Source organism: Capra hircus, chromosome 10 (genome assembly GCF_001704415.2).
Source record: "Capra hircus breed San Clemente chromosome 10, ASM170441v1, whole genome shotgun sequence".
NCBI lineage: Eukaryota > Metazoa > Chordata > Mammalia > Artiodactyla > Bovidae > Capra > Capra hircus.
In genome coordinates this window covers 16185235-16196971 of record NC_030817.1, presented here as the reverse complement: position 1 = coordinate 16196971, position 11737 = coordinate 16185235, and the positions used below count along the sequence as shown (strand labels likewise).

At 43.2% G+C, this 11737-nt stretch overlaps 1 protein-coding gene across 1 annotated transcript in view; it reads left to right on the top strand.

The window, feature by feature from the left end:
• The window catches only part of LOC102175964 (feline leukemia virus subgroup C receptor-related protein 2), a 30055-nt gene continuing 20666 nt past the window's right edge, over positions 2349–11737 (top strand). The window contains exon 1 of the mRNA XM_018053757.1: positions 2349–2903. Within this exon, the coding sequence (XP_017909246.1) occupies positions 2349–2903 (555 nt within the window). The remainder of the gene's footprint in view (positions 2904–11737) is intronic.

Genomic DNA, 11737 nt, shown 5'->3' with positions numbered 1-11737 from the left:
AACAATTGACACATTATCTTAATTATTAACAATTCTCACAGCAACCCTATGACACATGTAGTTTAATCTTCATTTCACACATTCATAAACTGAAGACTAAAGAGGTAAAATAACCTGCCCAGGATCCCAAAGCCCCTAATGTAGAACAAACCCTGAGTACACTAAATCCAAGGCTCACAGTAGACTTGACTCCCTCCACACACAAGGCAACCCCAAATACCACTTGAATCCCAGGTTAGACACTTGGGAATTGTCACTAAACTCAAGCATTGCCCCAGAGAAGCACATGGGAGAGACTCGTGGAAAGGGACCCAGGAAAGTGGTCTGCTTGTTCTGATGCCAGTCAGCTGTGGGGCTCTGATAACACCCTCTGACTCTCTGGGTCTCAGTTTCCAGATCCATAAAATGAAGTTAAGAATGTATCTGCAGAGTTTTAGGAGAGAACCATGATAACCTAGGGAAAGAAACAGTGAAGCCTCTCAGAGAGCTTCCCGAGAGTGGAAGTTCCATGCTCCCTGGAGAAGATGGGGAAAACTTAGGAATTTTGAGACAGAAGATGGGAAATTAATGTAGAAGTCCTTAGATGGGTATGAGTTCCCTCTTCAGACACTCTACTATACTCCAAGACTTCATGATTTCTACCGAAAAATTGGATGCCTTCAAGCAGTGTTACCACTCCTGGAAACCAGTGGCTCTCAAACCACAAGGGTGCTCAAACCTGGCTGCAACTTTAAACATGCCAGCTGGATCCACTCTCAGAGACCTGCTCTGGAGTGTGGCAGAGGCTTTGGGAATGTGGAGTTCCCCATGTGATTTTAATGTGCAGAACAAGTCTAGAACCACATCCGCAGAGCCTTAAATTCTTCCTTTGCTGTGAAAGTTAAAGAACACAACAAGAAAGCCCAGCACCCAGCGGCACTTGAACTTTAATATGCAAGCAAACGAATCACCTAGAGGTCTTCTAAAATGCAGCGCTGATTCAGGAGGTTGGGGTGAAGCTGGGCTTCTGCCTTTGTAATAAACCCAAGGCGATGCCAACACGGCTCTCCCCAGACTGTGCCTGAATAGCTGGCATGTATCATGAACGGATACACACTTGCAGAAGAATTATGCCTCCTTGCATCAGCTGAGACCTCAAGTGAGAAGTGACTTCCCTTCTTCGTGTCTCAGGTTTCGAATCTAAAAAACGCACACTAGTGATAGCACTTCCATCACAGAATTCTTGTGATGCTTACATGAGCGAATATAGTACACAGATTTAGCACAATAGAAACATTTGTGTGTTTTTCATTGTTAGGATACCTGACACTCCTGGAATGCTTACTACCTGCCAGGAATTTTCCAAGTGCTTTCAAATCTTAACCCACTCAAGCCTCCAGACAATACTGTGAGGTAGGTACCATTATCTCATCATCCCTGCTTCACAGATTTTCCAAAAAACTGAGACACGGAGATGTGGAGAATCTTAATTTACAGAACACACCTAGGGGCAGCTGGGCTGGTGTTTGAAACCAGGAAGGATCTGGCCTCTAATCTCTCCTCAGGGCTGAAATAAATGAGTGTTCCAGGCTTTGGCTTGAGGGTTTACCTCCTGGGACGGGCTGCAGACCAGCAGGGGGCAGTCTAGGGCTACCTGGCTGCAGAGCCCACTTAACAGTGTGTGCAGGGCTAGGCAGTTCACTCAACTGACACTGGGTCTTCAGCATCTCAGAACTCCCCTCTCCCCTCCACTCAGGTCCCTGCGTGTAGAAGGCCACTGGGAATCCAAAGGAAAGAAGAACCCTGCCAATCAGCTGCAACTCTGAGTTCCCTAACCGAAGACCAGGTCTGGGGAGAAAGCAAATAGGAGACAAGTTTTCTATAACTCACTTTATCCCAAGAGCACAACCAGCCTGGGAAATCTATAAATTTCTCTTTATATTGAAAGTCTAGCAAAAAGGGTTGGGAATTAGGGTGGGGGAGTGAGGTGGAGCCAGGCCCCAATGCCTGCCCCAGAGCTATCAGAGTCCTACAAAATGCTTGTGCAAGCAGATAACTGTTTTTGATGGGCTGAACTGGCCAGAAAGCCTTGGAAGGTTGCCAGGACTGGCTCAAGGCATTTTCCACCAGCCAAGGGCATAGCAGTCAGGGACAGAGGGACATAAAGGCCGAGTGGGAGCAGTAACTGGGAGGGGAGCACAGGGAGCCCCACTCTAGGCTCTTCGGTCGGCTCAGGCCTCCCTTTATTCTGGGACTCTGGGACAGGTGGGTAAGTGGCCTGAGGGCTTCAGACAACCAGTCAAAGCACTGTCTCTTAAGACTGCTGGAGTCCCTAGCACACGCTCAGGGCTCCGGTAGAGGTTGGAGTCATGGAGGATGAAGATCCCAACCAACAGGAGCATGATGGCACCCCTTCTCAGATGTCCCCACTTGAGGCAGAAGCCCGTGGCTACACCCTGTTCAGAGTCTCGGACAGAGAGTTCATGATCAAGGTGAGCAGGCGCCGGTGGGCGGTGGTCCTGGTGTTCAGCTGCTACTCCATGTGCAACGCCTTCCAGTGGATCCAGTACGCCGCCATCAATAACATCTTCATGCACTTCTACGGGGTCAGTGCCTTCGCCATCGACTGGCTGTCCATGTGCTACATGGTGACCTACATCCCTCTGCTCCTGCCGGTGGCCTGGCTCTTGGAGAAATTTGGCCTGCGTACCATCGCCCTCACTGGCTCCGCTCTCAACTCGCTGGGGGCCTGGGTGAAGCTGGGCAGCCTGCAGCCACATCTCTTCCCAGTCACCATGCTGGGCCAGGTCATCTGCTCCGTGGCCCAGGTCTTCATCCTGGGTATGCCCTCCCGCATTGCTTCCGTCTGGTTCGGAGATGATGAGGTGTCAACAGCCTGCTCCATAGCTGTCCTCGGCAATCAGGTGGGTGGAGGAGTGGGTGTTCACTGGGGACTGAGTGTTCATTGTACCGAACAGCCTCACTGTGTGAAACCTGTGTTTGCTGACTGCAACAGTGTTTGCGACCCTAGGTGAAGTGTAGATGAGTCTGATTAAATGTGGCTGAGTGACTGTGTGAGAAAAGTGGGGAGACAGAAGGATGGGCCTTTCCTGTCACCCACTGTATCTCCTCTGCAGGCAGAAAGCCTGCTGTTGCCGTCTTTATGATCTCATTCCTCAGCTTACTTCACCAGCTTGAGCCTGTGAATTCTGTGCTGCTGTTCTTTATTGGGGAGCAGTCCCTGCATGTCAGACTATTCTGTGTCTTAGAATTTGGCAGATGTTTTTTGCCCATTGAACCAGCTTTCCTCAAGCGCAGTATCTCCCATTTCCCGTGGAAAGCAGTCGGGGCCCCGCTGGCCCCGGTGTTGCTCTCACCTTCCTTATACACAGCTGAGGCCAGGACAATGGGAGCAGAGCTTGGGGCCCACCTCCTTCCCTGGAGGTTAGAGTTGAGTGCAGGGGGATGAAGTAGGACTGTTGCTCTGATTTCCAAGGCCTACAAACCACGAAAGTCCTGGAAAGCCTTTGTTTTTCCTTCATTCTGAAAGGAGAATCTTAAATTCTTTGCATCTCTGTGAGTTTATGGGCCAGAAAGGTGGGCATGTTATGAACCTGATTTTTTAAATTGTGTTGAAATAGACATATTTATAATTTTACCCAGTCATACGTGTACACAATTCAATGGCATTAGTTTCACAAGGTTGTATAAGAATTACCAATATATGTACCCAAAACTGTTTTTCTTCATCCCCAACAACTCTGTACCGGTTAAATAACAACCTGTCCTTTCCCCCTCCTCCTGCCTCTAGTAAGCTCTTCTACTTTCTATGAATTTGTCTGTTCTAGATAATGCATGTAACTAAAATCAAGTAATATTTGTCTTTTGAGTGTAGCTTACAAACTCTTTTTTCATGTGCTGATAAAACTCAAAAACTTACTACAATTACTGTTATTTTAAATGTTTGAAATTGTGGGTTATATAAGACTTCTAGGGTGAGACTTCTAGGGAAGGTAAAGAGGAACTGAATGCCAGTTCTGGTTTCACCTTCATGCAAAGCGCTCACCAAAGATACAGGCAGGTGGGTGAGCTCAGAGGCTGGCCACTCCAGGAAGGAAACTAGACCAGTGCTCCCTCAAATGGTGCCCATTTACCTCACCTGTGGGTCCAGGACAGACTACAGATGCCTGGGCCCTCACCTGGACTTCCGAATCAGATCCTCTAGGGAATAGGCCAGGCGCCTGTGTTTCCACCTGGCTTCCCAGGCGAGGTTTGTGATCAGACGTGAACTCACCAGGAGAGAGGGGCCCGGTGCCCTGGGGAGGCGCCCTCCTGCCTGGAGCCGGCTTCCTGTAAGGGCTGGCCTGTCTTTGCTGCTGTAGGTGGGTCCAGTTCCCAGGTGGAGGAGCTGGGATCTCAGTCACTCTCCAGAGTGAGACGGGAGGGTGGGCTTGGGTGGGGCTCATAATTCTGATTCACTTGAGGTTCTGAAAATATCCTGGAACCCTGGGGAGTGTGGGGCAGGGTGGTAGAGGCCCTGCAGGCCTGTGAGGTGAAACCACAGCAGAAGCTTCTAATCCTGCTTCTTTGACCTGCAGCTCAGTGCACTGCAGGGAAGGAGGCTCTGGTAGCCTGGCCTGACTTCTGTCTTGGCCATCTTGCCTTGGCAGGCAGTCCTGAGGGCCTGACAATTCTATGGAATCAAGTCTACGTCTTCAGTTTCCTTGACCTTCCCACCCAGCCTGTCCCTTAGTAGATTGTGGACCAGGAAGCTCCACACCCTTGTCCCTCCCACAGATACAAGGAATAAACTAGAAAGTGGCTAAAATAGCTTTCTTATGGGAGTTTTTCAAAGTCAGCAACCCAACATATGCCCAACCAGGAAAAAGCCACATTCAAAATAATAGAAAACTTGATGGAGGTTTGCTCACCCTTGCCCTCCCCTCTCCCCCATCCTGTGTCTTCCAACACCCCATTCCTTTCTGCAAACCTGACACAGCAGAGCACACCAAATTTATGTTTTACCTAATGGTACTTAAAAATATTTTTTTTATAGGAGTATAGTTGATTTGCAATGTTGTGTTAGCCCCAGGCGTACAGCAAAGTGAATCCATTATCGATATACATATATCTACCCTTTAAAAATTATTTTCCAAAATAAGCCATTATAGAGTATTGAGTAAAGTTTTATACAGTGTTATGAGTTCAGTTCAGTTCAGTCGCTCAGTCGTATCCGACTCTTTGTGACCCCATGAACCGCAGCACGCCAGGCCTCCCTGTCCATCACCAACTCCCAGAGTTTACCCAAACTCAAGTCCATCGAGTCGGTGATGCCATCCAACCATCTCATCCTCTGTCGTCCCCTTCTCCTCCCACCCTCAATCTTTCCCAGCATCAGGGTCTTTTCAAATGAGTCAGCTCGTTGCATCAGGTGGCCAGAGTATTGGAGTTTCAGCTTCAACATCAGTCCTTCCAGTGGACACCCAGGAATGATCTCCTTTAAGATGGACTGATTGGATCTTCTTGCAGTCCTAGGGACTCTCAAGAGTCTTCTCCAATACCACAGTTCAAAAGCAACAATTCTTCTGTGCTCAGCTTGCTTTATAATCCAACTCTTACATCCATACATGACTACTGGAAAAACCATAGCCTTGACTAGACAGACCTTTGTTAACAAAGTAATGTCTCTGCTTTCTAATATGCTGTCTACATTGGTCATAACGTTCCTTCCAAGGAGTAAGCATCTTTCTTTTAATTTCATGGCTGCAATCGCCATCTGCAGTGATTTTGGAGCCCCCCAAAATAAAGTCAGCCACTGTTTCCCCATCTATTTGCTATGATGTGATGGGACCAGATGCCATGATCTTCATTTTCTGAATGTTGGTTGAGCTTTAAGCCAACTTTTTCACTCTCCTCTTTCACTCTCCTCAAGAGGCTTTTTAGTTCTTCTTCACTTTCTACCACAAGGGTGGTTTCATCTGCATATCTGAGGTTATTAATATTTCTCCCAGTAATCTTAATTCCAGCTTGTGCTTCCTCCAGCCCAGCGTTTCTCATGATGTACTCTGCATATTAGTTAAACAAGCAGGGTGACAATATACAGCCTTGACGTACTCCTTTTTCTATTTGGAACCAGTCTGTTCTATGTCCAGTTCTAACTGTTGCTTCCTGACCTGCATACAGGTTTCTCAAGAGGCAAGTCAGGTGGTCTAGTATTCCCATCTCTTAGTGTTATTGTAGGTCCTTATTAGCAATCTATTTTATATATAATGGTATATGTATGTTAATCACAATCTCTCAATTTATCCCTCCACACCCCTTCCTTATGTCCTGGTGATCATACATTTGTTTTCTACACCTGTAACTCTCTTTCTGTTTTGTAAATAAGTTCATTTTTTACCCTTTTTGTAGATTCCACATATTGTTGTTGTTTAGCCTCTAAGTCATGTCTGACTCTTTGTGACCTCATGGACTGCAGCATGCCAGCCTCCTCTGATCTCCATTATCTCCCAAAGTTTGCTCAAATTCATGTCCGTTGAGATGGTGATGCTATTGAACCATCTCATCCTCTGCCACTGTCTTCTACTTTTGCCTTCTATCTTTCCCAGCATCAGGATCTTTTTAATGAGTTGGTTCTTCCAGTCAGGTGGTCAAAGTATTGGATCTTTGGCTTCGGCATTGTCCTTTCAATGAATATTCAGGACTGATTTCCTCTAGGATTGACTGGTTTAATCTCCTTGCTGTCCAAGGGATTCTTAAGAGTTTTCTTCAACACCACAATTTGAAAACATCAATTCTTTGGTGCTCGGCCTTCTTTCTGGTCCAAATCTCACATCTGTACATGACTACCGTAAAAAACACAGTTTGAAAATATGGATCTTTGTTGGTAAAATGATGTCTCTGCTTTTTAATACACCATCTAGGTTTGTCAGAGCTTTTTTTTTTCAAGGAGCAAGCATCTTTTAATTTCATGGCTGCAATCAGAGTATGCAGTGGTTTTGGAGCCCAAGAAAAAGAAAATCTGTCACTGCTTCTACTTTTTCCCCTTCTGTTTGTCATGAATTGATGAGACCAGATGAAATGATCTTAGGGGTTTTTTAAAATTTATTTATTTTAATTGGAGGCTAATTACTTTACAATATTGTGTTGGTTCTGCCACACATCAACATGAATTCGCCACGGGCGTACACATGTTCCCCATCCTGAACCCCCCTCCCACTTCTCTCCCCATAACATCCCTCCGGGGCATCCAGCCCCAAGGATCCTGTATCGAACCTGGACTGGCAATTCGTTTTATATATGATATTATACATGTTTCCATGCCATTCCCCCAAATCATCCCACCCTCTCCCTCTCCCACAGAGTCCAAAAGACTGTTCTATACATCTGTGTCTCTTTTGCTGTTTCACATACAGGGTTATTGTTACCATCATTCTAAATTCCATATATACGCATTAGTATACTATATTGGTGTATTTCTTTCTAGCTTACTTCACTCTGTATAATTGGCTCCAGTTTCATCCACCTCATTAGAACTGATTCAAATGTATTCTTTTTAATGGCTGAGTAATACTCCATTGTGTATATATACCACAGCTTTCTTATCCATTCATCTGCTGATGGACATCTAGGTTGCTTCCATGTGCTGGCTATTATAAACAGTGCTGCGATGAACATTGGGGTACATGTGTCTCTTTCAATTTTCATTTCCTCAGTGTGTATGCCCAGCAGTGGGATTGCTGGGTCATAAGGCAGTTCTATTTCCAGTTTTTTAAGGAATCTCCACACTGTTCTCCATAGTGGCTGTACTAGTTTGCATTCCCACCAACAGTGTAAGAGGGTTCCCTTTTCTCCACACCCTCTCCAGCGTTTATTCCTTGTAGACTTTTGGATCACAGCCATTCTGACTGGTGTGAATTGGTACCTCGTTGTGGTTTTGATTTGTATTTCTCTAATAATGAGTGACGTTGAGCATCTTTTCATGTGTTTGTTAGCCATCCGTATGTCTTCTTTGGAGAAATGTCTATTTAGTTCTTTGGCCCATTTTTTGATTGAGTCATTTATTTTTCTGGAATTGAGCTGCAGGAGTTGCTTGTATATTTTTGAGATTAGTTGTTTGTCAGTTGCTTCATTTGCTATTATTTTCTCTCATTCTGAAGGCTATCTTTTCACCTTGCTTATAGTTTCCTTTGTTGTGCAGAAGCTTTTAATTTTAATTAGGTCCCATTTGTTTATTTTTGCTTTTATTTCCAGTATTCTGGGAGGTGGGTCATAGAGGATCCTGCTGTGATGTATGTCGGAGAGTGTTTTGCCTATGTTTTCCTCTAGGAGTTTTATAGTTTCTGGTCTTACATTTAGATCTTTAATCCATTTTGAGTTTTTTTTTGTGTGTGTATGGTGTTAGAAAGTGTTCTAGTTTTATTCTTTTACAAGTGGTTGACCAGTTTTCCCAGCACCACTTGTTAAAGAGATTGTCTTTTCTCCATTGTATATTCTTGCCTACTTTGTCAAAGACAGGGTGTCCATAGGTACATGGATTTATCTCTGAGCTTTCTATTTTGTTCCATTGATCTATATTTCTGTCTTTGTGCCAGTACCATACTGTCTTGATGACTTTGCTTTGTAGTAGAGCCTGAAGTCAGGCAGGTTGATTCCTCCAGTTCCATTCTTCTTTCTCAAGATTGCTTTGGCTATTCGAGGTTTTTTTGTATTTCCATACAAATTGTGAAATTATTTGTTTTAGCTCTGTGAAAAATACCATTGGTAGCTTGATAGGGATTGCATTGAATTTATAGATTGCTTTGGGTAGTATACTCATTTTCACTATACTGATTCTTCTGATCCATGAACATGGTATATTTCTCCATCTATTAGTGTCCTCTTTGATTTCTTTCACCGGCGTTTTATAGTCTTCTATATATAGGTCTTTAGTTTCTTTAGGTAGATATATTCCTAGTATTTTATTTCTTTTTGTTGCAATGGTGAATGGAATTATTTCCTTAATTTCTCTTTCTATTTTCTCATTATTGGTGCATAGGAATGCAAGGGATTTCTGTGTGTTGATTTTATATCCTGCAACTTTACTATATTCATTGATTAGCTCTAGTAATTTTCTGGTGGAGTCTTTAGGGTTTTTTATGTAGAGGATCATGTCATCTGCAAACAGTGAGAGTTTTACTTCTTCTTTTCCAATTTGGATTCCTTTTATTTCTTTTTCTGCTCTGATTGCTATGGCCAAAACTTCCAAAACTATGTTGAATAGTAGTGGTGAAAGTGGCATCTGTTCCTGACTTTAGGGAAATGTTTCACCATTGGGCAATGAATGCTCAAACTACTATTGTGCTAGTAAATTAATGCTCAAAATCTTTCAGCAATTGGAACTCCCTGACATTCAAGCTAACCAGAGATCAAATTGAGCTGGATCATGGAAAAAGCCAGCCAGAAAAACATCTATTTCTGCTTTATTGACTATGCCAAAGCCTTTGACTGTTTGGATCACAATAAACTGTGGAAAATTCTTAAAGTGATGGGAATACCATCACCTGACCTGCCTCTGAGAAATCTGTATGCAGGTCAGGAAGCAACAGTTAGAACTGGACATGGAACAACAGACTGGTTCCAAATAGGAAAAGGAGTATGTCAAGGCTGTATATTGTCACCCTGCTTATTTAACTTCTATGCAGAGTACGTCATGAGTGCTGGACTGGAAGAAACACAAGCTGGAATCAAGATTGCCAGGAGAAATATCAATAACCTCAGATATGCAGATGACACCACCCTTATGGCAGAAAGTGAAGAGGACTAAAAAGCCTCTTGATGAAAGTGAAAGAGGAGAGTGAAAAAGTTGGCTTAAAGCTCAACATTCAGAAAACGAAGATCATGCATCTGGTCCATCACTTCATGGGAAATAGATGGGGAAACAGTAGAAACAGTGTCAGACTTTATTTTTTTGGCCTCCAAAATCACTGCAGATGGTGATTGCAGCCATGAAATTAAAAGACACTTACTCCTTGGAAAAAAAGTTATGACCAACCTAGATAGTATATTCAAACCAGAGACATTACTTTGCCGACTAAGGTCCATCTAGTCAAGGCTATGGTTTTTCCAGTAGTCATGTATGGATGTGAGAGTTGGACTGTGAAGAAGGCTGAGCAAAGAATTGATATTTTGAACTGTGGTGTTGGAGAAGACTCTTAAGAGTCCCTTGGACTGCAAGGAGATCCATCCATTCTGAGGAGTCAGCCCTGGGATTTCTTTGGAAGGAATGATGCTAAGCTGAAACTCCAGTACTTTTTCATGTGAAGAGTTGCCTCATTGGAAAAGACTTTGATGCTGGGAGGAGGGCATAGGATGAGATGGTTGGATGGCATCACTGACTCGATGGACATGAGTCTGATGAACTCGGAGATGGTGATGGACAGGGAGGCCTGGCGTGCTGTGATTCATGGGTTGCAAAGAGTCAGACACGACTGAGCGACTGAACTGAACTATGTTGAGGTATGTTCCTCTATTCCTGCTTTCTGGAGAGTTTTTATCATAAATGGATGTTGAATTTTGTCAAAGGCTTTCTCTGCATCTATTGAGATAATCATATGGCTTTTATTTTTCAATTTGTTAATGTGGTGAATTACATTGATTGATTTGGGATATTGAAGAATCCTTGCATCCCTGGGATAAAGCCCACTTGGTCATGGTGTATGATCTTTTTAATGTGTTGTTGGATTCTGATTGCTAGAATTTGTTAAGGATTTTTGCATCTATGTTCATCAGTGATATTGGCCTGTAGTTTTCTTTTTTTTGTGTTTTTGGTATTAGGGTGATGGTGGCCTCATAGAATGAGTTTGGAAGTTTACCTTCCTCTGCAATTTTCTGGAAGAGTTTGAGTAGGATAGGTGTTAGCTCTTCTCTAAATTTTTGGTAGAATTCAGCTGTGAAGCCATCTGGACCTGGGCTTTTGTTTGCTGGAAGATTTCTGATTACAGTTTCAATTTCCGTGCTTGTGATGGGTCTGTTAAGATTTTCTATTTCTTCCTGGTTCAGTTTTGGAAAGTTTACTTTTTAAGAATTTGTCCATTTCTTCCATGTTGTCCATTTTATTGGCATATAATTGCTGATAGTAGTCTCTTATGATCCTTTGTATTTCTGTGTTGTCTGTTGTGATCTCTCCATTTTCATTTCTAATTTTATTGATTTGATTTTTCTCCCTTTGTTCTTGATGAGTCTGGCTAATGGTTTGTCAATTTTATTTATCCTTTCAAAGAACCAGCTTTTGGCTTTGTTGATTTTTGCTATGGTCTCTTTTGTTTCTTTTGCATTTATTTCTGCCCTAATTTTTAAGATTTCTTTCCTTCTACTAACCCTGGGTTTCCATTTCTTCCTTTTCTAGTTGCTTTAGGTGTAGAGTTAGGTTATTTATTTGACTTTTTTCTTGTTTCTTGAGGTATGCCTGTATTGCTATGAACTTTCCCCTTAGCACTGCTTTTACAGTGTCCCACAGGTTTTGGGTTGTTGTGTTTTCATTTTCATTCATTTCTATGCATAATTTGATTTCTTTTTTGATTTCTTCTGTGATTTGTTGGTTATTCAGCAGCGTGTTGTTCAGCCTCCATATGTTGGAATTTTTAATAGTTTTTCTCCTGTAATTGAGATCTAATCTTACTGCATTATGGTCAGAAAAGATGCTTGGAATGATTTCAATTTTTTTGAATTTACCAAGGCTAGATTTATGGCCCAGGATGTGATCTATCCTGGAGAAGGT